Source organism: Oryx dammah, unplaced genomic scaffold, assembly GCF_014754425.2.
Source record: "Oryx dammah isolate SB20612 unplaced genomic scaffold, SCBI_Odam_1.1 HiC_scaffold_20, whole genome shotgun sequence".
NCBI lineage: Eukaryota > Metazoa > Chordata > Mammalia > Artiodactyla > Bovidae > Oryx > Oryx dammah.
The window spans coordinates 65555304-65581906 of NW_024070204.1; the positions used below are offsets into that span (position 1 = coordinate 65555304).

The 26603-nt window shown below is 37.1% G+C and overlaps 1 protein-coding gene across 3 annotated transcripts in view; it reads right to left on the reverse strand.

The window, feature by feature from the left end:
- CPEB4 (cytoplasmic polyadenylation element binding protein 4) overlaps positions 1 to 26603 on the reverse strand; it is a 75396-nt gene that overhangs the window by 25081 nt on the left and 23712 nt on the right. For 2 of the 3 annotated variants that reach the window (XM_040262728.1, XM_040262729.1), the window contains exon 3: positions 9648 to 9698. The exons of the other annotated variant lie outside the window; for it this stretch is intronic. In XM_040262728.1, the coding sequence (XP_040118662.1) occupies positions 9648 to 9698 (51 nt within the window). The remainder of the gene's footprint in view (positions 1 to 9647; positions 9699 to 26603) is intronic. 3 annotated transcript variants of the gene reach the window in all.

Here is a 26603-nt window from a genome sequence, read left to right on the forward strand (position 1 = left end):
CTATTTTAAAAGTAAGTTTCACTATTTTAAAAGTAAGTTTCACTATTTCAAAAGTAAGTTTCAAGAACAGTAAAGCCTATACATCAAAAGCAAAAATTGAAGACTCTCAAAGTCTTCAAATGTGTACTTTCAAACTTTCATTCTATACCACAAAATTAAGCTGGTTAATACAAAAGAATTCACTATTAAATTCAGAGATTAAATGCCAAAAACTATCTAGAAACATTTTCCCACATTTAGGTTATAGGCGTATAATGCTTAAAGCAACAAAAACTGCCCAATTAAATAGGCAAATCAATATAAACTAGTACCAAAAAATAAAAACAATGACATTCTGGAGCAAAGAAAATAAGAATGCTTAAATTTTTTATTTCCACTTATTATAATGATATACATTATTTTAATGTAGATTTGGATGTATATATATATATACTTTGTGTACTTCCATATATATATATATATATATATATATATATATAGGAGATCATAAGTGTATACTTCAATGAACTTTCCAAAACATGAACACACCTATGTAACCAGAACTCAGGTATGAAATGAACAGTAAGTGATGCCACTTCATCTATATATGAAAGAGGTACTAAAGCACTGTTCCCTCACTAGTTTCAAATTACACTTGGTACAAACCGTATGATGATGAAATGCTTATAACACAGATCTTCATCAGTTTCCTGAGGAAAATGTCAGACAGATTTCCAATCTCCAGATTATCAAGCGTTACACATTATTTGACATTTTATAAACACTAGAGGTAGTGGCAGTTTAAAAAATCAATTAAACAATGTTTAAAGAAGTCTGTATTTTGGAAAATTTCTAGCTAAGTCAGCAGAAATAAACGCTGCTTAGAATTTTCCTGTAATTACCAAAGAATATACACTGTTAAGACTTCCCTGATAGCTCAGCTAGTAAAAACTCCACCAGCAATGCAGGAGACCTGCGTTCGATCCCTGCGTTTGGAAGATCCCCTGGAGAAGGGAAAGGCTACCCACTCCAGTATTGTGGTCTGAAGAATCCCATGGAAAGAGGAGCCTGGCAGGCTACAATCCATGGGGTCCCAAAGAGCTGGACATGACTGAGTGACCAGACACAGCACAACATATACACTGTTAGTTTTTAAAAGATGTATGTTCACTTCAGTTCAGTCGCTCAGTCGTGTCTGACTCTGCGACCCCATGAATCGCAGCACACCAGGCCTCCCTGTCCATTACCAACTCCAGGAGTTCACTCAGATTCACATCCATTGAGTCAGTGATGCCATCCAGCCATCTCATCCTCGGTCGTCCCCTTCTCCTCCTGCCCCCAATCCCTCTCAGCATCAGAGTCTTTTCCAATGAGTCAACTCTTCCCATGAGGTGGCCAAAGTACTGGAGTTTCAGCTTTAGCATCATTCCTTCCAAAGAAATCCCAGGGTTGATCTCCTTCAGAATGGACTGGTTGGATCTCCTTGCAGCCCAAGGGACTCTCAAGAGTCTTCTCCAACACCACAGTTTAAAAGCATCAATTCTTCGGCACTCAGCCTTCTTCACAGTCCAACTCTCACATCCGTACATGACCACAGGAAAAACCATAGCCTTGACTAGACGGACCTTAGTCGGCAAAGTAATGTCTCTGCTTTTGAATATGCTATCTAGTTGGTCATAACTTTTCTTCCAAGGAGTAAGTGTCTTTTAATTTCATGGCTGCAGTCACCATCTTAGTATTGAATAAAAACCCTCTGGTTCCCATCAGAGTTAAGGTAAATACTATTTATATGTTTATCATTTATATTACTTGATCTATATAATTTGGTGTTCAGTACTAAAATAATTCAAGAATGTTCTAAATGGGCTGGAAACATTATGGCTATAAATTTTTATAACTTTTGGGTGAATATTGCTATTAGATGTATTGATAAATACATTATTTCCAAAATATCTTTACAAGATCGCTTACAAATGCCCTATATTCATCAGTAAATTTCCTCTAGTAAAATATTTCAGTAGTCTGGCATTCTAGACTTGCAAAAATGTACAGAAAGACTCTTATCAGGTGTTTTTCAAAACACATTTTTATATACATATATATATTATAAAAATGAAAATATTTATCTCTTAAAAAATATCTTTTTCTTATTTGGTTGTAACATTTGTTAGAAAAGGAACAAATTAGACATAATAATGGCATATTCGCAAAATATGTCACAAAAAATAGAGTTATTTTAAAAATATGGTACATATTCATGTGCTGATATTAAACATCTCTAAAATGTAGCTTGCATGAGGTACCTAAGTGTATACTGTATGATTCTTATTATGTGAACTTAACAATAAAGGAAACAGAAATAGATACATGGGAATCTACTCGAATATCTTTTCTAGAAAACAACCACAAGAACCTTTGGGGACAGGAACTGGAATGATGAAAGAAAAACTCCACTTCTTGTTTTATCCTTTTCTGTTGTATTCAAAGTTACACTTTTATGTGCACTATATTACCATATTTATTGATGGATCCTTTTGAGTTTTCTTCTTGGTACTTATATTAAAAACGAGACTTAAACAGACATTTCTCCAAATAAAGACATACAGATGGCTAATAAACATATGAAGAGATGGTCAACATCACTACTTCAATGCAAATCAAAACTACAATGAAGTATCTCCTTCACCCCAGACAGGATGGACATAATCGAAAATTTACAAACAAGTGCTGGAGAGGGTATGAAAAAAAGGGAACCCTCCTACACTACTGGTGGAAATGTAAATTGATACAGCCACTATGGAAAACAGTATGGAAACTCCTTAAAAAACTAGGAATAAAACCACCGTATCACTCAGCAATACCACTTCCAGGTATATGCCCTGAAGAAATCAAAACTGAAAAAGACACATGTACCCCAATGTTCACTGCAGCACTATTTACAATAGCCAAGACATAGAAGCAACCTAGATGTCCATCAACAGATGAATGCATAAAGAAACTGTGGTACACATATACAATATAATACTGCTCAGTCATAAAAACGAATACATTTGAGTCAGTTCTAATGAAGTGGATGAACCTAGAGCCTATCATACAGAGTAAAGTAGTCAGAAAGAGAAAAACAAATATTGTATATTAACACATATACACGGAATCTAGAAGGATGGTACTAATGAATCGTTCGCAGAGCAGCAATGGAGACACAGACACAGTGAACAGACTGATGGACAAGGGTGGGGGAGAAGAGGGAGCGCATGAGGTGAATAGAGAGAGCAGCATGGATGCATGTACACCAACAGATGCAAACGCACAGCCAATGGGAATTTGCTGTTGACTCAGGGACTCAAACGGGGGCTCGGTAGTAACCTAGAGGCGTGGGAACGGGTGGAAGCTGGGAGGGAGATTCAAGAGGGAGAGCACATACGTACACCTATGGTCAATTCATGTTGATACATGACAGAAACCAAACCAATATTGCAACCAAACATCAATCAAGTAAAAATAAATAATTTAAAAAAAACAAATTATATATTAAAAGCATCCTTTCCTACATCTAATTCTAATAGGACTTTAATAAAAAGGAAAGAATTTGAGCCAGTTGAACTGAGGTGAATGAACCTAGAGCCTGTTACACAGAGTGAAGTTAAGTCAGAAAGAGAAAAACAAATACCATATATTAATGTACATTTATGGGGTCTACAAATATGTTACTGATGCATCTATTTGCAGGGCAGGATAGAGACACAGATGTAGAGAACAGACTTGTGGACACAGCAGGGGAAGGAGAGGGCAGGATGAACTGAGAGAGTAGCACTGAAAAGGTACACATTACCATGTGTAAACCAGAGAGCTGGTGGGGAGTTGCTGTGCAGCACAGGTAGCTCAGCTCAGTGCTGTGATGACCTAGGGGGTAGACGGAATGCTGGCGGGAGGGAGGCTCAAGACGGAGGGGATAGGTGAATACTTATGGCTGACTGACTGACGTTGTTGTACAGCAGAAACCAACACAACATTGTAAAGCAATTTTCCTCCAATTAAAAATAAATTTTAAAAAAGAATGGGACTTTAGGCTATAAAGAATAAAATATGACTAGCTTTTTGTGGGCAATGAAAGACCTATACTACTTATGCTGCCTCAGGCTGGTCTACCTCCATTTACCTCTCTCTGCCCGCTGTGAGAAGGTGGCAGTGCTACTTGGAAAAACAAGGGGAGGTGGGTCAGATTAGAAGCTGTTATGAAGTAACTTGTTTTTCCAGTAGGACCAGAAAAAAAAAAAAAGTATGTGGGAGAATCAGTCAAATTGGTAAACCAGTTAAAAAGACAGAAATCAAAGACTGGACGCTGAGTTAATCTGTAAACAAAAGAATAAAGGTGGCAGAACCAAAAAGCAGACAATCATCACAAAGGCAAAGTATATAATCCAACAAAGATGCAAAGAATCATTTCAGATGATTTTATAAATCATTCCCTAATTTCTTAATGGGTTCACTGTCACAAAATTATTTTACATATATGCTTTATGGGCTTCCCTGGTAGCTCAGCTGGTAAAGAATCCGCCTGCAATTCAAGAGACCCCAGTTCGATTCCTGGGTTGGGAAGATCCCCTGGAGAAGGGAACAGCTACCCACTCCAGTATTCTGGCCTGGAGAATTCCATGGACTATATAGTCCCTGGGGTTGCAGAGTCAGACACAGTGAGCAACTTTCACTTTCATATGATTTATAGAATTTTCTATGTCACATTGGCTTGTGTTTATACTAGCTTGCTATGCTAATTCAAAGAATGTTGACAAGATATAATAAAGATATGAGAGGATTATTTAAATTGCCTTACAGAAGGGCAGAGATTGAATGTAATTCAGATTCTGTATTTCCCAATCTCTCAGTTTATTATTTATAAAAATGCAAAAATGAATAACAAAAGATACCATATATATATATGATGGTCTGACAGATGCTCAGTAAATAATAATTTTTCCTTCCTCAAAAGTAACCTCATATGTATATATTCTTAGACTGATCTTCAACAGTTACTTTCAGCTCTTCATTACTATTTCCAGGCTAACAACTGTAGACCACTTTATAGAGTTTACAATAGGTTTTCATATTGTCTTTTTCACAAAAGGATCTTTCAACATGCTCCTTCCTGTAGCAACTATGAAGCATACTGCATACATTTTCACCAAGTGACTATAATCTACATTTCTCCTGGGTGCATTATGTCCTCCCTTTTCATAGATTTCTGTCCCCTACCCTCCTTAAGCAAACAATCTTCTCCCTTTAAAAGAACTATAATTAAGAGATATTTTTCTATACTAACTTTTAAATGATTTCTTACTAATCTCTTCTGAGACAAACAAGTACTTTACCTGATGCTTCCAAGTGAGAGACATCTGCAGAGGAAAGGAAATACATACATGCATCTGTTCAAAACTAGTATTTTTTGCTGCTCTGTAACTTTCCCTGCCAGAAGCTTCATTTTTGAAGTAGCTAATCTTAAATACTAAAGCTGTAAAGTGGGAGGTTGAGGAAAAAAGTACCACACACAAGCACTTTTATACAGAGGTGGTAGTAGTGGTTAAATGTTAGTTTTCTTGGATAAAATAAAGTTTCAAGTTGGGTAAAAGGAAAATTAATCATTCAATTTGATATCTAGCTCAGAGCTAAACCAAAACACACCAGAGAAATATGAGATGAATCAGCCTATGCTTAGCACTGCTTTCTGACTTAGCTGAGAAACTGTTTCAGGGTTGCTGTTCATAACTATAAAATGGATATTCTAACTATATTCCTACTACATAAGATTAACTAGGAAATGGTTATCTGTTACAGGATGAATAGCGTTCCCTCCTCAAAATCCATATGCTAAAGTCCTGACCCTCAGAATCTCAGAATGTGACTATTTGAAACAGGGGCTTTAAAGAGGTGGTTAAAGTTAAAAGAGGTCTCTGGGCTGGCCCTGATCCAGTATGACTGGTGTCCTTATCGGAGATTAGGGCACAGACTTTCACAGAGGGAAACCGTGTAAAGACAGCTCGCTGCAAGCCAAGGAGGGGGCCGCAGAAGAAACCAACCGTGCTCACCCTTTGATGGCAGACTGCGAGCTTCCAAGACAGAAACGAATTTCAGTTTAAGCCATCCAGGCAGTGGCACCTGTTACAGCAGTCCTAGAGAACTAATTACAAAACGTAGCCAGAAAGTTGCTTTGTTTTTTTAGTACATTTAAAATCCAAGAATCTCCCCCTAAGGATTCCCCTCAAAAAAATCTCTACAACTAGTAATAAAACAATAATAATTCCCTAGAATACACAATTAATATTTGTTGAATTATACTGGCAATGTCTTTTAAAAGTCATGAGTGGTAATATGAAGGGTAATTGCGTAGTCTGAAAACTGATGAATGAGTATAGCCATGGGGAAAAAAGAAAGCAATCTGATTTGCTGGGTAAGCGAGCCCTTTTTTATCTTTGTACATGTAAATGCTGATATTATTCCAATATAACTGCTAAAGCTAGTAGACTAAGTATTTTGAATCTTTTCATTTATTTAGAATTTAAACCGCACTTCTTCCCCCAAACCTCTGATTGCTTGAAAATTTCAAAACAAGTTATACAATAAAAGTCACACTGAAATTCAAAAGTACATTTATGAGAGGAAACAATTCTTTCATATTTTTATTCAAATAAAGCAAGAAATGGTTCTCAATTCAATAGAGGCTTGGAAGAAAAAGCTCTGAAAGTTATTAACTGAAGCAAAGTAGCTAATAATCACCTTTCTAAAGAGTTTAAAAGCCTGAATAGACTACTTGTGATGGACAGAAAGGAGTAGCTCCTGCTGGCTCATTAAAGTCTCAAGGTTGAATGATGAATACAAAACAACACAACATATTAGGCTTATTTTCAGCTTTAAGAAAACGCTGAATGGATGTAAGATGTAAAGAGACTGCATTTAAAAGCAAATAAATTTTCACACTATCTTAATAAGAGACAAAGCATGTTCAATATTAGATAATTTTTTCAATTCATCATAATCTCTTGGTTTGTGTTTCTCTTTCCCCTTACAAATCTTAAGCACTAATATTCCCAAAATGACATTTAATTAGTTTAGTTTGACTACATGCCGGGTGCTATTCTAAATGATTTTATATGTACTTAATCTCCACCACAATCCTACAAGATGGACATCATTTGTGATTTTTGAGTTTATCTTCATTAAACACAAGTAATGCATTAAACTAGCTCTGTAATACAGGAGCCCCCAAAACCTGAGCTATAGTGAGAACAAAGTGCTACTACGAATTATCATACAAATGTGACCAATTTATCTATAGAAGCAATCCACCATGGAAGATGTTTCAAAAATTTGACTGAAGAGAATGGGTAATTTATTATTGTTGTTTAGTTGCCCAGTCATATCCAACTCTTCTCCAACCCTGCCAGGTTCCTCTGACCATAGGACTTCCCAAGCAAGAATACTGGAGTGGGTTGCCACTTCCTTCTCCAGGGGATCTTCCCGACCCAGGGATCAAACTCGAGTCTCCTGCATGCCTAAATCAAGGTGACTCAAGAACTGTCTTAACATCCCTCCACCTCCACCTCACATTAATTTCAAGATTTTTAAGCAATTTTCTATAATCTGGACTCTGCTGTCAGAGAGGGAATGGGTCTATCAGTAAACTCCAGTATCTAGAGATACTGGAAGCATCGCCTCATTATGAATGTATAAATTGGCATCCAGTCAGCTTGTTACTAAGAACTAAAACTTGTTCATACTAACAAAATCAAGTTCTGGAACCCTGCAAAGCTGAATACTGGATCTGAGACCATGGCAGCCATAACCCCATACTCTGGGTCTTGCCTGAGGAGGCAGCAAGTTTCCCCTCTTTGACATCTCTTTGTTCTTTATCTTCCTATCTTTCCGTTTGAGATAGTGTTAACCTCAGTCAGTTTACTTCTAGAATAAAATTTCCATGTATACAACAGTAAAAAAAAAAAACCCATCTAGTCTACTTCTAGAGGGTGTGGGCAGTAAAATTTCAAAATATAAATATTTAGGGGGGGAAGTTACCTTTATTTTTCCTTTGCCAAGTGAGGGTCATTAAAAAATAATCTAATCTTGAAAGAAAGGATATTAAGTGGGGTGAGGGGGGTATAAAAGGAAAAAAATCTTATAGTAATCTAAAAAATTAAGTGAATTTGGCTTTAAGGAAAACCCACCAGAGAATGTTTCTTCTTCTCAACTCAACAAAGATACCCCAGGGGCAACTGACCTATTAATAATTTAGCAGTAAGGAAACAATTGGGAGAATGAAGAGTTGATCCCTTTGCCTAAGACAGAACAACAGTATCTCAGATCTTGGTTGCCTGCAATTTCTAGCACCTGACTCTGGAACTCATTCCACAGGAAAAGATGAAACCACACTACAATGGCAACCCTTATATTACTCCCCCTTATCCTGATGCCACTGTCACCAGTTTTGGATTTCAGTCTATACACATTTATGCTAAAATACTGTATTTTGGCATTATTTCTGGCACTGTAGCATGTAAAGACCAAAGACTGATGAACAAGGGAGGTTTTTACAAGCCACATGGGCTCCAGAGGATCTAATGCATGCAGCAACTCTCATAGATCAAATCTCCTTCTAACTTCTCTTGGCTCTATAATCCTATAGTCTACAGAACACTGGTTTTTAAACACTACAGAAAAAGAAATCCAGTTAAAAAAGTAAGTTTCAACTCCTCATTCATACTAGACCATGGACAAGGAGGAGGGTTTTTTTTGGTTTTGCTTTGTTTAGGGAATGTGGAGAATATGGTTATTTGGTCAAGAACATTTCATACAAGTGGTGGGACTTAAAATGAGTTTTAGCAACTCATTCATAGTGGATGGCACTATGAATACACAAATTTGAAATCCATATACAACAAGAAAAGAGTGAAAAAGAAGTAAACAAGACTTCTGTATCCCACCCAATTAGTTTAAACTATCATCTTATAAAAAAGACTTTTTAAAAATTCTTTAATTCCTTTAATTCTTTAATTCCTTCTGTGAGTAGATGGTCCCTCCTTCCTTAATAAATATAGTCTGCTTCAGAATACACATATAAAAAGACAACAACAGCTCAGTGGTAATATTTAGAATAGGCGAGGAGAATTTACTGAGGGCACTGCAAAGGCTAATATCATTTTTCTTGTTGTCATTAGATAGCAAATAGTGAATGACCTTGTCCTTTGCAAAGTCAAGCCCTGTGGTCTTAGGCTGTTTTTTCTGATTTTAGATCTCTGATTACCTTCCCTTTCCTTTTCCAACTACACAGAAATGGTTTTCGTGTTGACATTTCAAAGGTCACGCTACAGAAGCAAACACTGAATTAAGCCATTCTTTAAGTGTCATTATGGGATCCTCATTTATTTTCATTGTCACCAGTTTTAAGACAGCAAATTAGTTGGCTCTCATGGTTTAAAAAAAGTTTCTGCTCTAATTTGGAGGAATAGTAATTATTCATAAAATATCTGACAGATTAATAGCAACTTGCAGTTATCACTGCAGAGCAAACTAATGTCATTTCTCCACCTGCTGAAGCACAGCTACTACATTTTCTAACCAGTACTAACTTGTTTCAGTTCTCTGAATTTCACTAGGGTGAATCAATTATTATCACTTACCATTAATAAGCAGAGAGCTATCGGATCCTGGATATGAATAGTTTAGACGACCTAAGGGTAGAAGAAGGCTGTTACTATATTTTTTTCATAGATGGTTTAAATGTATTCAACAACAAAGCTGAATTAATTGCTTAATAGGTATTTTAAAAACCATATTATGGGAATAAAACTTAGCTGTGCTAATAAACACAAAGAGTTAGAGGACATATCAAACAGCATGTTCACAAACATTCAAAAAGGGAAAGCCTGAAAGTGGGAAAATAAAATATCCCTTATATTTCACTATTCAGTTCTTCTAATTTCCAAATCCCCATCCAAAGTAATCTTTATACCATTATGTTCTCATATCAACTCCTAAAACAATCTTGTTTTTTCCCCATCAATGTTCAAGTTCTCTTTCATGTGTAGTTCTTTACTGCTATTTAAAAGGACGTAGCTAGCAGTAGTATTTTTTATGTGAATCATAACAAAGGTGCCAGTTTTATGCCTACATGTACAGACATGCCAGTAGGTTTCAATTCATATCTGGGGGAATAAGTACAGAAAGTAAAGGAACACATTTCACTGTACTTACACATGAAGAAAATAGCAAAGCACACAGCAAAATGCACAGAGGCAGAAGAGCATTCAGTAAACGCTGGGTTAATCTTCTCTGAATTTTGAACCTAAAATGGGCACGCAAGATACCCACGAGAAAAGGGCTTATGAAAGTCTAAAATTTTTGGAGGATGCACCATCTTCCACAATAAAGGGGGGAACACACTTCTACTCTGGAAGAGTTTCTACATGTAAGTTGAGGTATCCAGACTGCACATACTTAAGCCTAGATCTATGCTATAAATTATAAAACTCATTATTACATTTTTACGTCTCCATATTCCACATGCCCTTTGTAAGAATGGTAAAGAACCCTCAAGTCTTGTTCATCTAAGCAATGGAAAGGGGAACTTAACAGTTAATTACCTACCAGAGTTCAGCCCTCTATGCATCAGGAGTAGTGTGAGAATATAAAATTGATTCAGAATTACACACATTCCAATTAGGAAACAGCAGTTTAAACTCTGACCCCACAGAACCATAACAGACTCTCCAAGACAATAAAAACAGTGGGTAAGCAGAGCTTCTCCCATGACTAGAGCAAGTCTTTTAGGATGCCGGGAAGACTCCAGACCCCACCTAGTTCCGATGAACACTATGGGAGCCAGGGCTAGTACGTGATCCTATCCACCACCAGCCACACATTTAAAATTATTTAGAAAGGAACTTTAGACCACAGCTACTCTTCAGTCTCTCAAAATCCTCTTTCAAATAGTCTCCACAGAAATAAACTCATGTCATAAAAAGAGAAAAGTGTTCTCTGTTGCTAATAGCTTTCATTAATCCACATGTGAAACTTGGGAGTCTAATATGAAACAAAATCTGAAAATTTTTCTACAATTTAAAACCAAATACAAGGATTTTTTAAATTGTAAATTGCATCACTTAAAATTTCAGTGTGTTCCTGTTTAGGGAGGAAAGGTAGGGATGGAGACCGGCAAGGAGGAGATGAAAATTAACTTTGATATTTCAATCTCTTCCCCAAAACTGGCTTTGTTACTTAATGTTTATATACACAACCAAGTAGCTAAATCCAGTGAATTCCAGCTTAACTGCTTAACTGCAAGCCCAGATCATATGACCTGTCACAAGAATATCTTTTAAAAAGCATAGACTTGAGATGCTAGAACAAGAACATGACCTTAATTGTTAAAAACTTGGGAGGGAGGGAGGGAGGGAGAGAAGGAGAGAGGGAGGGAGGGAGAGAGGGAGTGGTGTTTCTGAATCACTTAAGAGCAGCAGCTGATTTTCCGTGATGGAACACTTGGATTACTTTTGTAGCTGTAAAAACCCTCTAGTCAGTGAACTAATAGTTATCACTCATACCATCTTTATCATAAAACACATTTTAAAAGATGATATAAATCAACACAGGAACAAAAATATTTAATGATAGTAACTGAAGTTAAGTTTCTGCTATTTTGAAGAAGATACTCTTAATTTTTTTAAAAGGTAACATTAATGAAACCAAGGCTGTTCTATATGAACTATAATGCCTCTTATTTGATACTAAAAAATGATAATTAACAATGAGAATCCAAAGATAAATTCCCAAACTAGCTGGCCCAATTTAACTAGTCAAGTTCCACCTTATCAGAAACTGACTTTTGGGATACCTTTTAAGGAGAAAGAGATAAGAATAGTTCAACAAAACAGGCACAAAAATACCCCCTCACTCAGTTCTCTCAGTCTGCCTCAACACACACCTCCTAAGATGCCACCCTGCACTCACTAAGTAGGTATCCTTTGAGACTTTTTCTGTTCATCAGACTTTTAAATACTGTAATTCTATCCTTCAGCTAAGACAATAGGGCACTGGCAAAATTTACAGTTTAACTCTGAAAGTGATACTTGTTTTTATTTTTTGACCTGTTCTTATGATGAGTCCTGTTGGGCTGAAATCTGTTATGCCCTCTGTATAGTAAATACACCTGTTAAATATTTTGTTAAACAAATAGCAATTCTTTCTATTTCAATTTTAAAATATTAGCAGTGACATAAGAAAACTTTTGGAAAAAGCTTTCATAAAGCTTCCCTACCCTACCTGCCCTATCCTATAAATTCTTTCTATAATTAAACTATTTAGTCATCTATTCATGACACCTATTATGAAGAACACAGACCCCTTCCTTTCTGGAAGTCCTCTGAAAGCTCCCATTATAAGTTCCATGTTACTTTAAAGTCTTCTACAAGCCTTTCACATTCTCCTTGTGCCCCTTTCATTTCTGCTCTACAGATGCCAATTTTCACCAGCAGTTTTGCATTTTCTAGTCCATGGCTAGATTACTGACAACCCCCTCCCTCCCTCCAAGACCTCTTTGTTTCCAATGGAGAATATTCTCAAATCTTTTTTGTTTGTTTACTTGTCTTTTTTTCAATTATTTTCCCTAGGGCACCTTTCCCAAAAAAGAAGCCCCCCCTTTTTAGATTAACTCACCAAATTTTATTTCTATCTATATTGCAATAGACAACCATCTTAGGTAATCATCTCAGCTACTCGCTAACTGTCTTATCTCTTTTAAGAAACAGCCCCCCTCTTTAAGAACTAGAGCTTCATTGTTGTTGTTGTTGTTGTTGCTGTCATTGAACCTAGGTATCTTGAGTTTCCTGTTTGGGCACCAAGTAAGTATTCAATGAGTTTACCCCACTGAACTTAAAACACCATCATTTCACAAATGAATACACTGAAGTAAAATCTAAAAATCACTGAGATATCTAAACATGAATATAACCCAGTGTTTGTGAGTTTTGTTTTCTGGTTTTTTGATAACTCATTTATCTATAAACATAACCCAGGCTTTGGTACATTGAGAATTGAATTCTTCAAGGGAGAAGGGAAGCATTAGGATTTCTGGCAAGTGAATCTATTTCATGGATAAAATTCAGTCTTTGGAGGGTCTTAGTATTGATTATGTTATAAACACAAAGAAATATTGCCAGATCAGCAGTCCTAACCTTAAGGGACACTATGACAGGAAAAGTAGTTGTCCCTGGAGGCCCGCTGTGGCATTTGGAGCCAGAAGCCTGGCAAGCATCATGCAGAAGGCATAGACTATATTTGGTGACATGACTCAACCTAGCCAAATATAGGCAACTGATACAGTGTGACTCTGGGGAACTACACTACCAAATTCTACAGCCTAGAAAAGATTCAGATTCCAAGTAGGCATCTGCGAGTTGGAAAGAACCAATATTTACCAACTAGAATGACTAAGAATTACTGGGGGAAGGAGGTGCTCAAAAGAACAGTATGTACTATCATAACTATCATATTAAGACACTAGCTAAAGTAACCGAGTTAATAAGATGAAAGGGAAAAAAAAAACTAGAAGGAAATAAATTAGTATCTCTTACTTTCAAAATTAGGTAAACTAAGTTATTTTCTAAAAACTAACCCAGATAGTATTGCTACTGATGATTCAGCAGGAAATGATATAACAAATGCTGCCATTTCAAACACACAAGCAATAAAAAATATCAAATGTTCTCTAGTGCTATTAGATTTCACGCTTATGGCCTTCTCTTTCTCAGTCATGCGAGCACTGCTGGGGGCATGGTCGGGCAAGGAATGGTAACAGGGGACAGCTCTGCAAGGCTGTGTAAAATACAGCCATGCTCACCAAAACAGTGACAGCAGCCTGGAATGCTGAGTTAGTTTTGTTAGATACTAACAAAAAGGGAGAGGTTTCCAGTGGACAGGCTTCCCTGGTGGCTCAGACGGTAAAGCATCTGCTTGCAATGTGGGAGACCTGGGTTCAATCCCTGGTTTGGGAAGATCCCCTGGAGAAGGAAATGGCAATCTACTCCAGAACTCTTGCCTAGAAAATCCCAGGGATGGAGGAGCTTGGTAGGCTACAGTCCATGGGGTTGCAAAGAGTCAGACATGACTTAGTGACTCCAAGTTTCTTTCTTTTCATTGAACATCATTAAAAATTTCTCACAGGGAAAGGATAAGCATGAATTTAGGTTCATTTCTAAGACAGATAAAAAGGTTTATGAACACAGCACAACACTCACACAAATATATTCATACATATACATACACATTATTTGTTGTTAACTAGAGATGTTTCTCCTGGTTCTGCTCTTAGCGCCATAAATAATTGTTTAAAGGAGGTGCTGTTCCTGCCTTTCTACATTTGCTGTTTCTGCCAATATTGTCAGATTCGCAGCAAGATGGCATGGTGGGGGCCTGCACGATGTAAGCAAGGTCCAAGAAATGATACATTCAGTTTGAATACTAACTTCATACTTAAACAAATGCAGAATATATATAAATATGAACTAATAAAAATGTACTCATTATGTTCTATCACTTAATGATACAAAGATCATTTTGTGTTTTATTGTTGACATGTGGGAATCTTAATTCCCCGACCAGGGATTGGACCCACTGTGATCCCAGCATTTGAAATTCAGAGTTTTAACCGTTAGATTCCCCAGGCAAGTCCCCAGAAATAATCATTTTTAATAATTTCTTCCACTGACCTAAAAGTAACTCCACAAAGCATAATCAGTAACCTTATTCTACCTCATGACTTATCTGTGATAAAATCAACTTCCAGTAAAGATGTTTCTGTGCAAAATTATGAAAGAGACACCAGCTGGGACTGACATCAACAGGATGGAGAGTCTTGCCCCCCCCCCCCACAAAAGCCATTTAAATTACACACACACACACGCATACACACAGAATTTAGACTACACAAAACCCCTTTCCAAGATAGATTTGACTTTCCGTTTAAAGGCTGGAGCTTGTAAAAAATACTTGAATTCTCTTAAATCACTGCCATTTCCCTTCTAGATACTCTAGATATTCAGAACTACTGGCCCATTAACTTTCTCATCTGGGTCCCTTCCTCTGTCTGGAATGCCTTCCTTTCTCTCTGTTTCCAGTGTTTCACCACTCAAGCCCCCTCCCTTTTATCAGGTGGCTTCTTTCTTAGGCCTCACATCCTATGGAAAGTACCTGCCCAAAGCCACCTGCTCTTTGGTTCAGACAGCCCTACTGGCTCCATACAACATTCTTTACACTTACTATATACTGTATTCAAATCACCTATTTCTAAACTCTCTTCCTCTAGGACAACAAAATCTTTGAGGACAGGGTTTGGGTCTCACATCCCAGAGCTCAGAGCTGAGCAAGGCACTCAATAAACAGCTGTTGAATAAATAAAACAAAGCTAGCAGCTAGTGGTCTCTCTGGCATGAAACACACAGTGCAAAGTGTAGAGTTGGACCAGTCTCATCTAATGAAGTAGGTTCAAGTTACTTAGTTTTTCTGAAGTAAAAACAGAGATATTTCCATGTACATGTGAGAAATTCATAAGATAATTTTTGCAGAATGCCCAGAAAAGTCCCCCTGGATAGAGTATGTGTTCAATTAATAGTAATTCCTTTCCCTTCAGTAACTTAAAAGCCAGAGACAACTAACAGTTTCCCGCTTATGAGAGAAAGAAAGAGGAAGGATTCCTCTGTGCCAAGTAAGACCCAAACTGGACCCCTGAAGAAGGGAGTGGCCATCTGGGGGATTTTTCAGCTTCAGAGAAATGAGTTTGCTAATGTTCTAAGTTACGAACAGGGATATAATTCTTCTTTCAGGAGATGAGAGGGAAAAAAGCTAACTCTTTTCTTTTATGATAGCCAAACTGGCAAAGTAGCATCAGTATTTTAGGAAATGAAAACTTTGGAAATTTCAACTTAAAAATATTCTTTTCAATAAAAGCCAAAGAGGAGCTTCTTTTTGGGCCAATAGCTCAGATTTAATTTTTCAATTGTGATATGGTAGCTGAAAATCAGAGTATAGTGTGGCAAAAAAAAAAAAAGAGAGAGAGAGAAAATAACATTTTATCTTTAAGATAAGTGAAGTCAATGGGCTATGTTTCTACAGATTGAGGAAGGTTTCATAAGGATTGCTTTAACTATAACTGAGGGCAGGTACAAAGGTGGAAGATCTAAAAGCATCTAAGAATTTCAGGCAGATGGGAATGTCTAGAGAGACACCAGCAAAGAGCTGACCCAATTAAGGAATTCAACAGATTTCCTACTGCCAGTAAACCTAACAACAAACCAGCAAGCAGGAAGGCTATTTTTATCCTTGCCAGAGGCCTTCTGACTCTGGATGCTACATTTAGAGGACAGAGCAACAAGATAACTTGCCTTAAGAGGATGTTATGATACCAGTGATTAATGGCAACTTTTCAAGCTTTAAATATTAGGCATAGTTTTTATTCAAAGTAAATGAGCCAAAGCCAGTTAAAAAAAGAAAAGATAATATAATGGAAGGAAAAGTGGAAAAACAGACCAATGCGTAGTAAAAAAGTTTTGAGCAATCTAGAAAGAAAGCCAAGGCAGTTAAAATTAAAATTAAATTAATTAATTAAAATTCTCCTATCTTGTAAAAATGTTGATTAAAACAAGCATGTGTTATAAGAGACCTATTTTAAAAGAACCAGTGGATAAAAATAAAAAATTGTAGAACTGACCTGAAGGTAAAGATTTTGAGAAGTGGCTCTCTGCACTAACATGAAGATCAAGACAAATTTATGGAGTTCCTAGGAACTATAAAATAAGTTGCTTGCAAATGATTGAGAACTTTAGAGACAAGCCACTCTTAACATTGGTTGCATGCATGCCAAGTCACTTCGGTTGTGTCCAACTCTGTGACACTATGGACTGTAGCCTGCAGGCTCCTCTGTCCGTGGGATTCTCCAGATAAGAATACTGGAGTGGCTTTTCATGCCCTCTTCCAGGGGATCTTTCTGATCCAGGGATCAAACCCAAGTCTCTTATGTCTTCTGCATTCGCAGGTGGGTTCTTTATCACTAGTGCCACCTCACTGATTACTGAAGTCCAAACCCCAAAAGCAATCAGCAAAGTCAGTAATTGGCATTCTGCATACACACCTATCAGCAACACTAATCACTTACTTAATTCTGATGACTTGATCGAACCTTAACATTCACTTGAATTTCATATCTAATTTCATTTGTTATTTCTCAAAAGGCCCCGTTCTTATTTTCCTTTATTAATACTAAAGGCACTTAGTCTTCCTCTTATTCATTAGTCTTCAAAACTAAATAGTAAACAGGCTGTTCGAAGATGTCTGCAAATTATCTGGAGGATAAGCTGATGAGGTCAAGAGTCTTATTTTTTATTTCCTTATATACCCCAACAGGCTAAAATAGTGCTTGGCACTATCTGCTTGATAACATATTTGTTTTATGAACAGCCTCCCATAACTTTAGAATTTACATATATATTCAAAGCGGTTCTCAAAGCGGAATGAGGGTGGGGTGAGGAGGGAAAGCAGTCTATCTGAATCACTTCTGGAATACACATGCTTAAGTCTCATGACAGACCTGGTGAATCAGAATGAGGAAAAAGAAAAGGCTAGCTTGGAAAAGTTCACTCAGTGATTCCAGACCTTCACCCTCTGAAAGGTACCCTACAATAAGAAATCAGCAGGTGTGCGAAATCTGAATATTTTACAGAAGATTATGATAAAATACAGATTTTAAACTCTGTCCCCAGTTTCCTACATTAAGACACCTGGATGCCTAAAGTGTACTAAAATAAATGTTTTTAATGTCTGTCTCCTCATAAATGCTACACATAAATATCTATTGTGTGGCTACCACACCATCAGCCGGAGGCTCTGTGTCCCATCCTGATTCTCCAGGTACCAGTTAGTCGACTGACTTCCAAAGCTATTGTATCTCTCGGAACTATAGTCTCTTCAACCATAAACTGGAGACCACAAAACGCACATGGAAGGTTATTATAAGGATTTAAATTAGAGATAATTTTCCGAAGGGGCAAAGCATAAAAGTCAGAGAAATGGTATCAGAAGTAATTGCCCTTTCACTTGAAACTTGCTGTTAACACTGCTTCCTATACAGAATGTCCAGGTCCATGTCAAAAAAGAAACATACAGACTAGCATCAAATGTGCACTGTGGCCTACTACTACCCAATACATGGAATATGCTCAAATGTGTGTGGAGCTGGAATTTAAGCTGAGGCTAAAATGTAAAGTACTATGTGGCCTGAAGAAGGCCATCTTCCCCTCCTAACAAGGGCTGTCGTGTTACCCCACCCCAGGGTGCACCCCTGTTGTCACAGGGCTCCCCGTGCCCCTGGCACTGTGCCAGTTGTAATCTGAACAGTCCACACCCTTAGCTATGCTTCAAAAAGCAAAAAGATGGCTACAGATGCCCCCAGAGACAACATTCCAAAATGCTATTAATACTTGGTGGAGATGATAAGCTAGGATACGGTAAGTAACTCCTTACTCCCCCTTTGTCCTCATCCTCACCATTTTCCTCTATGGAATTCCTTTTTAAGTTATGTTGTTTTTGGTAATGGGGAACATTCTAATGGCAGGAGTTTAAAGCAGAACAATTAGAGAAGTTCTCCACAGCAGTTCATAACATTTCAGAATTATTAAGACCTACACTAATCAAAATATTTCACAGAGGCTCCCCACCATACCTGAAGCCCTCAAGCCCCACTCCAGTGGATATTACAAGTAAAACAACAAGAAAAGCCTTTATAATAAAAGGCTACTATGAATTCAGCAATACCTTTAAATGTATTTTCATTGTATTACATCAGCATCTGCATGTTTTAAAAGATAATCAAGCAGCACACACATGACAAATCTATCATCTAACTGGAATGGTTGGTTCTAATAGGTTCCTGCTGCTGCTGCTGCTGCTGCTGCGTCGCTTCAGTCGTGTCTGACTCTGTGCGACCCCATAGACGGCAGCCCACCAGGCTTCCCCGTCCCTGGGATTCTCCAGGCAAGGACACTGGAGTGGGTTGCCACTTCCTTCTCCAATGCTAGATCCCATCAAATAATTACCACGTCTGAAGAGGCCCATGATCCACAAATTAAGAACAGAAACATTACATAAAGCCAAGTTTAAACAACTCCTTCCTAGACATAGCATTTTTAGGCCTATCTCAAAAAGAAAAAATGCGCTCTAGAAACAAAGCCTCAACTCAACTGAGCACATCTGACTGATTTCTGGTTATATCCTTTCTTACAAGCAGCTGCTGCTGCTGCTAAGTCGCTTCAGCCGACTCTGTGAGACCCCATAGACAGCAGCCCACCAGGCTCCCCCGTCCCTGAGATTCTCCAGGCAAGAACACTGGAGTGGGTTGCCATTTCCCTCTCCAACGCATGAAAGTAAAAAGTGAAAGTGAAGTCGCTCAGTCATGTCTGACTCTTAGCGACCCCATGGACTGCTGCCTACCAGGCTCCTCTGCCCATGGGATTCTCCAGTCAAGAGTACTGGAGTGGACTGCCACTGCCTTCTTACAAGCTACTCAATATTAAATGCTCACATGAAACCCATATGCTATTTTCAGTCACTAAACCTTCAACCTTGACATTTAGGAATACCATGCCAGAGACTGTGTGGAATTGCTGATAGTAACTTAAAGTTCACTAAGTTCAATCCCTGCACTTCCTCTTTTAGATGAAGACACCAAGATCTAGAGGGAAGTGACCAAATTAAGCCATGTAACTGCTAATGGCAAAACCAGGTCTTAATACACTCCTCAATGCTTCTCTTTACTTATTACATTTTGGGAAAGTCTACTATAAGCTAACAACTTCTGATCTTTTACAATAAAGACATCAAGTGGCCAATTTAAGTATCTCCATTTAATTAACCATGACAGACATTTATTATTTGGAATATTATAGCCAGTACAAGTTGACTTTTTTTTTAGATTCTTTATACAAATTAAGAGTAATTAATCATGGCTGCTCTTCAGAAGATCTGCACATCAGTGCTGGTTCTCAAAAATTAAAACAGGTTCCTCTAACTGGTTGATACCTCCTTCTCTTTCCCAAACTACAGCAACTGGCATCAGCTCAACTGGATACCAAAGAGATTATAGAACTACTTTCCATTCAGAGTTTCACTAATGTTCTTAATTTAATGGTTACCAGGTAATAAGCAGAATAAAAAAGAGCCCTGCTTTTAGAACGGAGTGCACTGAAGTGGGACTGAGTTCAGACTAAGTCTGTCAGACAAATCAGACAAAATAATGAAACCCAGAGGCACCCAGGCCATCTCCTTATCTGACTTGAAAAGTAGTAACTAGTTTTAAAGTGAAAGAGGAGAGTGAAAAAGTTGGCTTAAAACTCAGCATTCAGAAAACTAAGATCATGGCATCTGGTCTCATCACTTCATGGCAAATAGATGGGGAAACAGTGGAAATAGTGACAGACTTTATTTTTGGGGCTCCAAAATCACTGCAGGTGGTGACTGCGGCCATGAAATTAAAAGATGCTTGCTCCTTTGAAGAAAAGCTATGACCAACCTAAACAGCAAATTAAAAAGCAGAGACATTACTTTGTCAACAAAGGTCTGTCTCAAGGCTATGGTTTTTCCAATAGTCATGTATGAATGTGAGAGTTGGACCATAAAGAAAGCTGAGCACCAAAGAACTGATGCTTTTAAACTGTGGTGTTGGAGAAGACTCTTGAGAGTCACTTGGACTGCAAGGAGATCCAACCAGTCCATTCCAAAGGAGGTCAGTCCTGAATATTCATTGGAAGGACTGATGCTAAAGCTGAAACACCAATATTTTGGCCACCTGATGCGAAAAAATGACTCATTTGAAAAGACCCTGATGCTGGGAAAGGTTGAAAGCAGGAGGAGAAGGGGACAACAGAGGATGAGATGGTTGGATGGCATCACTGACTCAATGGACATGAGTTTGAGTAAACTCTGGGAATCAGTGATGGACAGGGAGGCCAGGTGTACTGCAGTCCATGGGGTTGCAGAGCCGGACACTACTGAGCGACAGAACTGAACTGAACGAGTTTAAAACTAGTTAAAAGTTACTCCTTGCAAATTTTTACTGCAGAACAAGTTCATCAATGCTTTTCTCTTTTCCCTCTTTTAAATTTGGTAGTAAGGAGAGTGGCAGCATCAGGGGAAACAATAAGGAGTAGCAAACAAAGAAATTCACAAATCAAGTATACACAACTGATAAATGAAACAACTGCCTACAATATTTACGTTGAGATTCCATACATGTCAGGAAGAAATAATTTGTGGCACAGTTGGGCAACTGTTCTGCTTCCTGTTGTTAAATTGAATGCAAAGAGAATCTCGGATATTTTTATGAAAGCTATGACTCAAGTGGCATGGCTTCCCCTCCCTCAGTGTCAGCAAATAACATATTCTAGGATTATATAACAGGATTAAGGAAAGTCTTAAACCTTCACAGACAACTCACCATTGTATTACTCCATAATCAAAAGGGCTTTTATTATGCAGATTAATAGCACATAGGGCTGTTCTAGCAGCTATCAGGAAATGAAACAGCAAGTCACCTCTCTACAGAATTTTACCATATAGAAGGAAAAACACAGAAAAACAATAAGGTGAAACTATCAAAAAGTACAATATATTATTAATTTAGAGATGGTGCATGAACAAAATGGATCCCTATAAATGTTCTGGACCTCCTTCTACTTTTTATACCGTAGGGAGATCCCTAATATTTTGACACTGACAACCTGCTGACAAAGTCTGAAAACCTTACTACTTAAATGCTATTCAGACTTCACTTCTGAATGGAAAATAATATTATTATCTGTCCACATTGTAATATCTATATTTATTAAGTTGTACATAGCTGGAGGAGCCTGGTAGGCAACAGTCCATGGGGTCGCAAAGAGTCGGACATGACTGAGTGACTTTACTTACTTACACAATACTTAATGTGAAAATGTACAAGATTATAGAAAAGCACTCATAAATTTGCTACCTGATTGCTGCTTGGGTTTTGGTATGGTATTTCTAAGTTTAAACTGCCATATATATTTATTTCTTTACCAATAAATATTACCAATTTATCAAGAAATTTATCAATTTCTTTACCAATAAATACTACTAATATTTATTTCTTTACCAATCCCTGCCCCGAATGTGAGTCTAACAAAATTAAATCACAACAGTCATAAAATATATGAGCTTTAATACAGCTGCAAAGAAAAGAAAAAGCTGTATGAGTTAAAAGCATCTTTAGAAATAGTAAGGCTTTTTAACCTTTTAAATAACATAAAAAGTTTACTGTCACTTTTCCCTCTGGCCCCCTTTACCCTCACTTCTCATCCGGGCAAAAACAGAGTTACAATAATGTTTTAAGATGCCTACTCAATTTTCCTGGACTCAAATAAGATTCTTTGTGTTCAATATTCAGGATTAAGATATGGAGACTGCTTGAGTAATTATGGACCGATCATGGATGACATAAGACAAATTCCCCTTTTGTGACAATTACTTATATGATTTTCAGAACAAATAAGAACAAGGGTCAATATTTCATTACCAACACCTGGAGGGCAAAGGATCACTACTTTGTATTTACCAGCACATGTTATATAAAAAGTCCGGCAGATGAGGATCTGGCCAAGGAACAAGGGGCATTTAGTATGAACCAGGTTGGTTTCAGTTCAGAGCTTAGAATAAGGAAGACTTCAGTCTCAGGCTACCAACACATCAGTGATCACAGACATCCCATTCTGTTCTCCCAGGCATTTCCCTTTCCCCTCCTTCCCTTGAAAAATTGAAAACAAAACAAACCTGAAACAGCAATCCTCCAACCTGGAAAAGTACAGTCACACAGTTTGAAACCCACACCTTTGTAAACTCTGCCTACACAGTGCTATGAGGAATCAAAAGAATCCTTTGCAGCAGTGAACCAGAAAGGAGTGGGTCTGAATTCAGAAATCAACCTGCACCAAGAATAGACAGACAATCACGGTCTACCACTTTGTCCCCTCCCTCCTCACAAAGGAAGCTACCTCAACGCAGAAGCCCAGGTCCCATCCTTCAGCACAACTAAGCAGAAGAAAAAGACTGTTTAGGATGTTCCATTTCAGCAGTCAGGAAAGGGAGGATGTGGAAGGAGAAGAAATCACTTCACTTCTCAACAGCCACAGACAAAGTTCATCATAACCAAGTTTATAAACTGCATTCTCTGCTGTGTGCCTTACTCCATTACTCATGAGGCTTCTAAGAGTAAGGCAATTTTCTCCTCCCTAGAGCCCTCCACTACTCACTCCCCTGCTACGCTGCTTTGAATTATTTGGTATCATCCAAACAGAGCAAGAAAAGAACCAACCAGGTTTGCAGGGCAGCTGCCTGGAGGACTCTTGAGTCTTCAAGGCTTATTTAAAGATGCTCTAATTCACCAGAAGACATTTGATAACACATAATGGTAATTTGCTAGGAAAGAGAAATTTGACTATGAATCCAAATATAATTTAGTTGCTTTGCATTATCCATGTCTTCTCTATGGTACTTTGTATCAAGGACCATTAAAGATCCCTTGAAGGAAAATGTCCATCTAATCCTTTAAAAAGGTGACTGGGGACTGGGTTGCATAGTAGTACATAGCTGTCCTTCCACAAATTGTCAATGATTTAAACAGAAAAAGATGAAATACTATAAGAAATTATATCTCCCAACCACTATTTCAAATAAATCATTTTAATAGTATAGCAATAGAAATTATTTTGTAAAAGCCCCTTTCATATTTAAAACTGTATGTACTCTGAAATTCACATTTATAACTGAATATAAAATTTAGTCCTATTTTCAGAAACTCTGATAAAAGGTTTCTAGCGCTATCTCAGTGTACATAAAGTCATATACAATATCTGTTCAAAACATCTGTATCAGTACATAACACCTGTTCTTGAAAATACAGAACTACATGACTACAATTTTACATATAGGAATATAAAAAGAACTGTGGATCCAATGAAAATTTAAGGTTTTCTGATGATTACTCATGATATCTTTTTAAAGTAGACTACTCCTTCCACTGTTGTAGAGATACAGAATTTAAGTAATTATTCCAACAGTCACTCTCTCTCTCACAGTGACACAGAAAATCTTAATCAAAATTAACAAAACTGGCTGTGTGTACTAAACTTTCAACTGACTTTCATGATTTTCTCCTAGAGAGATGATTATAAATGGCTTTTCTTAGCAACAAAGAAAAGAGGCACAGATGGAATCATCACTTGCGCACTCGTTTAAGCATTTGTTTCAAACAAATTCACACATATGAAAAATAGTTGGGGAAAAGCCCTCTAATTTAATGTGCAGATAAAGAAAAAAATTCCCAAAAGTTATTTTAAAATGCAAGGTCACAATACCTTAAGCAGTCAGGAATTAAATACATAGCATTTGGGGGATAGGTCCAGCTCTTTAAATAAGTTCTTATTAAATGAATACATGAAGCACGTAAGGCACGAAGGTTTAACTGTACAACACACTCCCACACTTACTCAACATATGCAATAGGTTTCTCGGGCACCATGGGAATATGTAAAAGACTGGCACTTTAAACAACTTGCATTTCTGAATTCAATCATCATTGCCCACATGCAAATTAAGTATTTTTAAATGCCTGAAACTGAGAGAGACTGGTGTAGATAACACTGAGCTCCTCCTTCCAAAACCTGGAAGCAAGATGCATTCATGCATTCTGTAACAACATGAAGAGTAAAAGACTCTAATTTCATAATATATTGAGGAAAATTAAAACAGTATTCTGATCATAACTTAGTTAATTAATATCTGAAGAACAACTACATAATGTTTTGACAATTTACAGATTGCCTTTGTTCACTCAATAATTTTGCTGTCTCATTAGGCTTTCCAGTGAAATGAAGCAACTTGGATATTAAATTGTTTTAATATATAGGATTTAAAACACTCAACCATTAATACGCAACTATGGATTGTTCAACTGTGTGATATCTGATAATTTTGTTTCCGATAATGTCTCTTTATTCCAGTGCTATCTCCCTCTGCTTCCATTCCATAAACTGGTTTATGTCTATATTCTTTTATTCCATTCACATACAGAAAAGAAAAAAAAGGCCCCTTAATTTTTATAGGACTCTCCTACGTATACTGAAAATAATACCACTTCATGAATCTTGATTTCACTGTGTCCAAGCTATGCTTTAGAGACTGAAAGCAGATGCACTGGCACGTGATTTTAATCTATTTCATGCTGCTCCATTTCTAAACAGTAAGTACCAATTTCACAGGCGAGAGAAAACACAAATAGCACTAAGATACAATATTTCCCAAGTATACATCTCAGCATCTACAATGGTAAAAGATTTTCCTGTCCAGGTGAAGGAATTACTTGATAAGCCTAATAATTATTGTAGCAATGTGCAAGCTGCCATCTCGGAGATAACTCAAAAATTGGTGTACAGCGCAGGCTCTTAGCTTATGAGACTGGGTGTACAACGAGGAAAATGAAATCAGTCTCTGGGGAAGAACTGCTACAGATTGTCACCGGTGTTAGTTATGGAGAAGGCAATTCATAATTTCATGGGTAAAAATAACATACAGACATGCTAGCTGATCAGTGAAAGGACCTAGAGATAAGGCAGAGGGAGGACCTTTTCCTCTCAAAGAGGTAAACCTCCGTACATGGAGAAGATGATAAGAAGCCTTAAAATTCTTAGAAAAACTATTTTAAACCATAAAATTAAAAAAAAAAAACCTAATGTAAATTATGAAATGAAAGCTAGCTATTCCATTTGCACATTTCTTTTATCTTTTTAAAGCTTGCTAAACAAGCCAACTGGAATCAACAGCATATTCATAAAAAACTGAAAAATTATATTTGAAAGTTGAAAGTTTCGAGACATAGACATATTAACATCTTGTTTGTTGATGGCAAAAATAAAATTTTAAACCCACTTTATTAAAGGAGAATTTCTTTTCCCCCCAAAAAATAAGCAATTTAATTTTTTTAATGTAAATAAATAATACAGCCTTACAAATTCATTCAATTGACAGATCTTGTATCAATTTTAGGCTTTACTATTTAAACATATACACACAAACCACATATCTATGTGGGACTGCAAATGAAAATAAAAATAAATGAAGTCATTCAACATACATTTTATAAAATCATTTTAAGATAAAATGAACCCAAATATAAAATCTGCCTCCACATGATAGTTTTTTTTAAATAATTTTCAAATTAATTCTTTTAATTGCATCTTTACACCACTTTTCTGAAAGCCATATTGTTCTATACTAATCTCACAGAAATAATGCCTATTTTCTGTTTATTCTATTTCTAAGGAAGCAGAGCACATGAAGAGGCCACTTATTTACTTTCAAAATGGATAGGCATTATTACTTTAAAAGGAGAGAGGAGAGTCTGACAAGAAATAAAGTATTCCCATGAGCAAAACTACATTGCAATGGACAACAATGGTACAAAGGTCATCATCTTGGTTTAAAAAAAAAGAAAAAGCATAACTACTGTCTGACATTTTAGG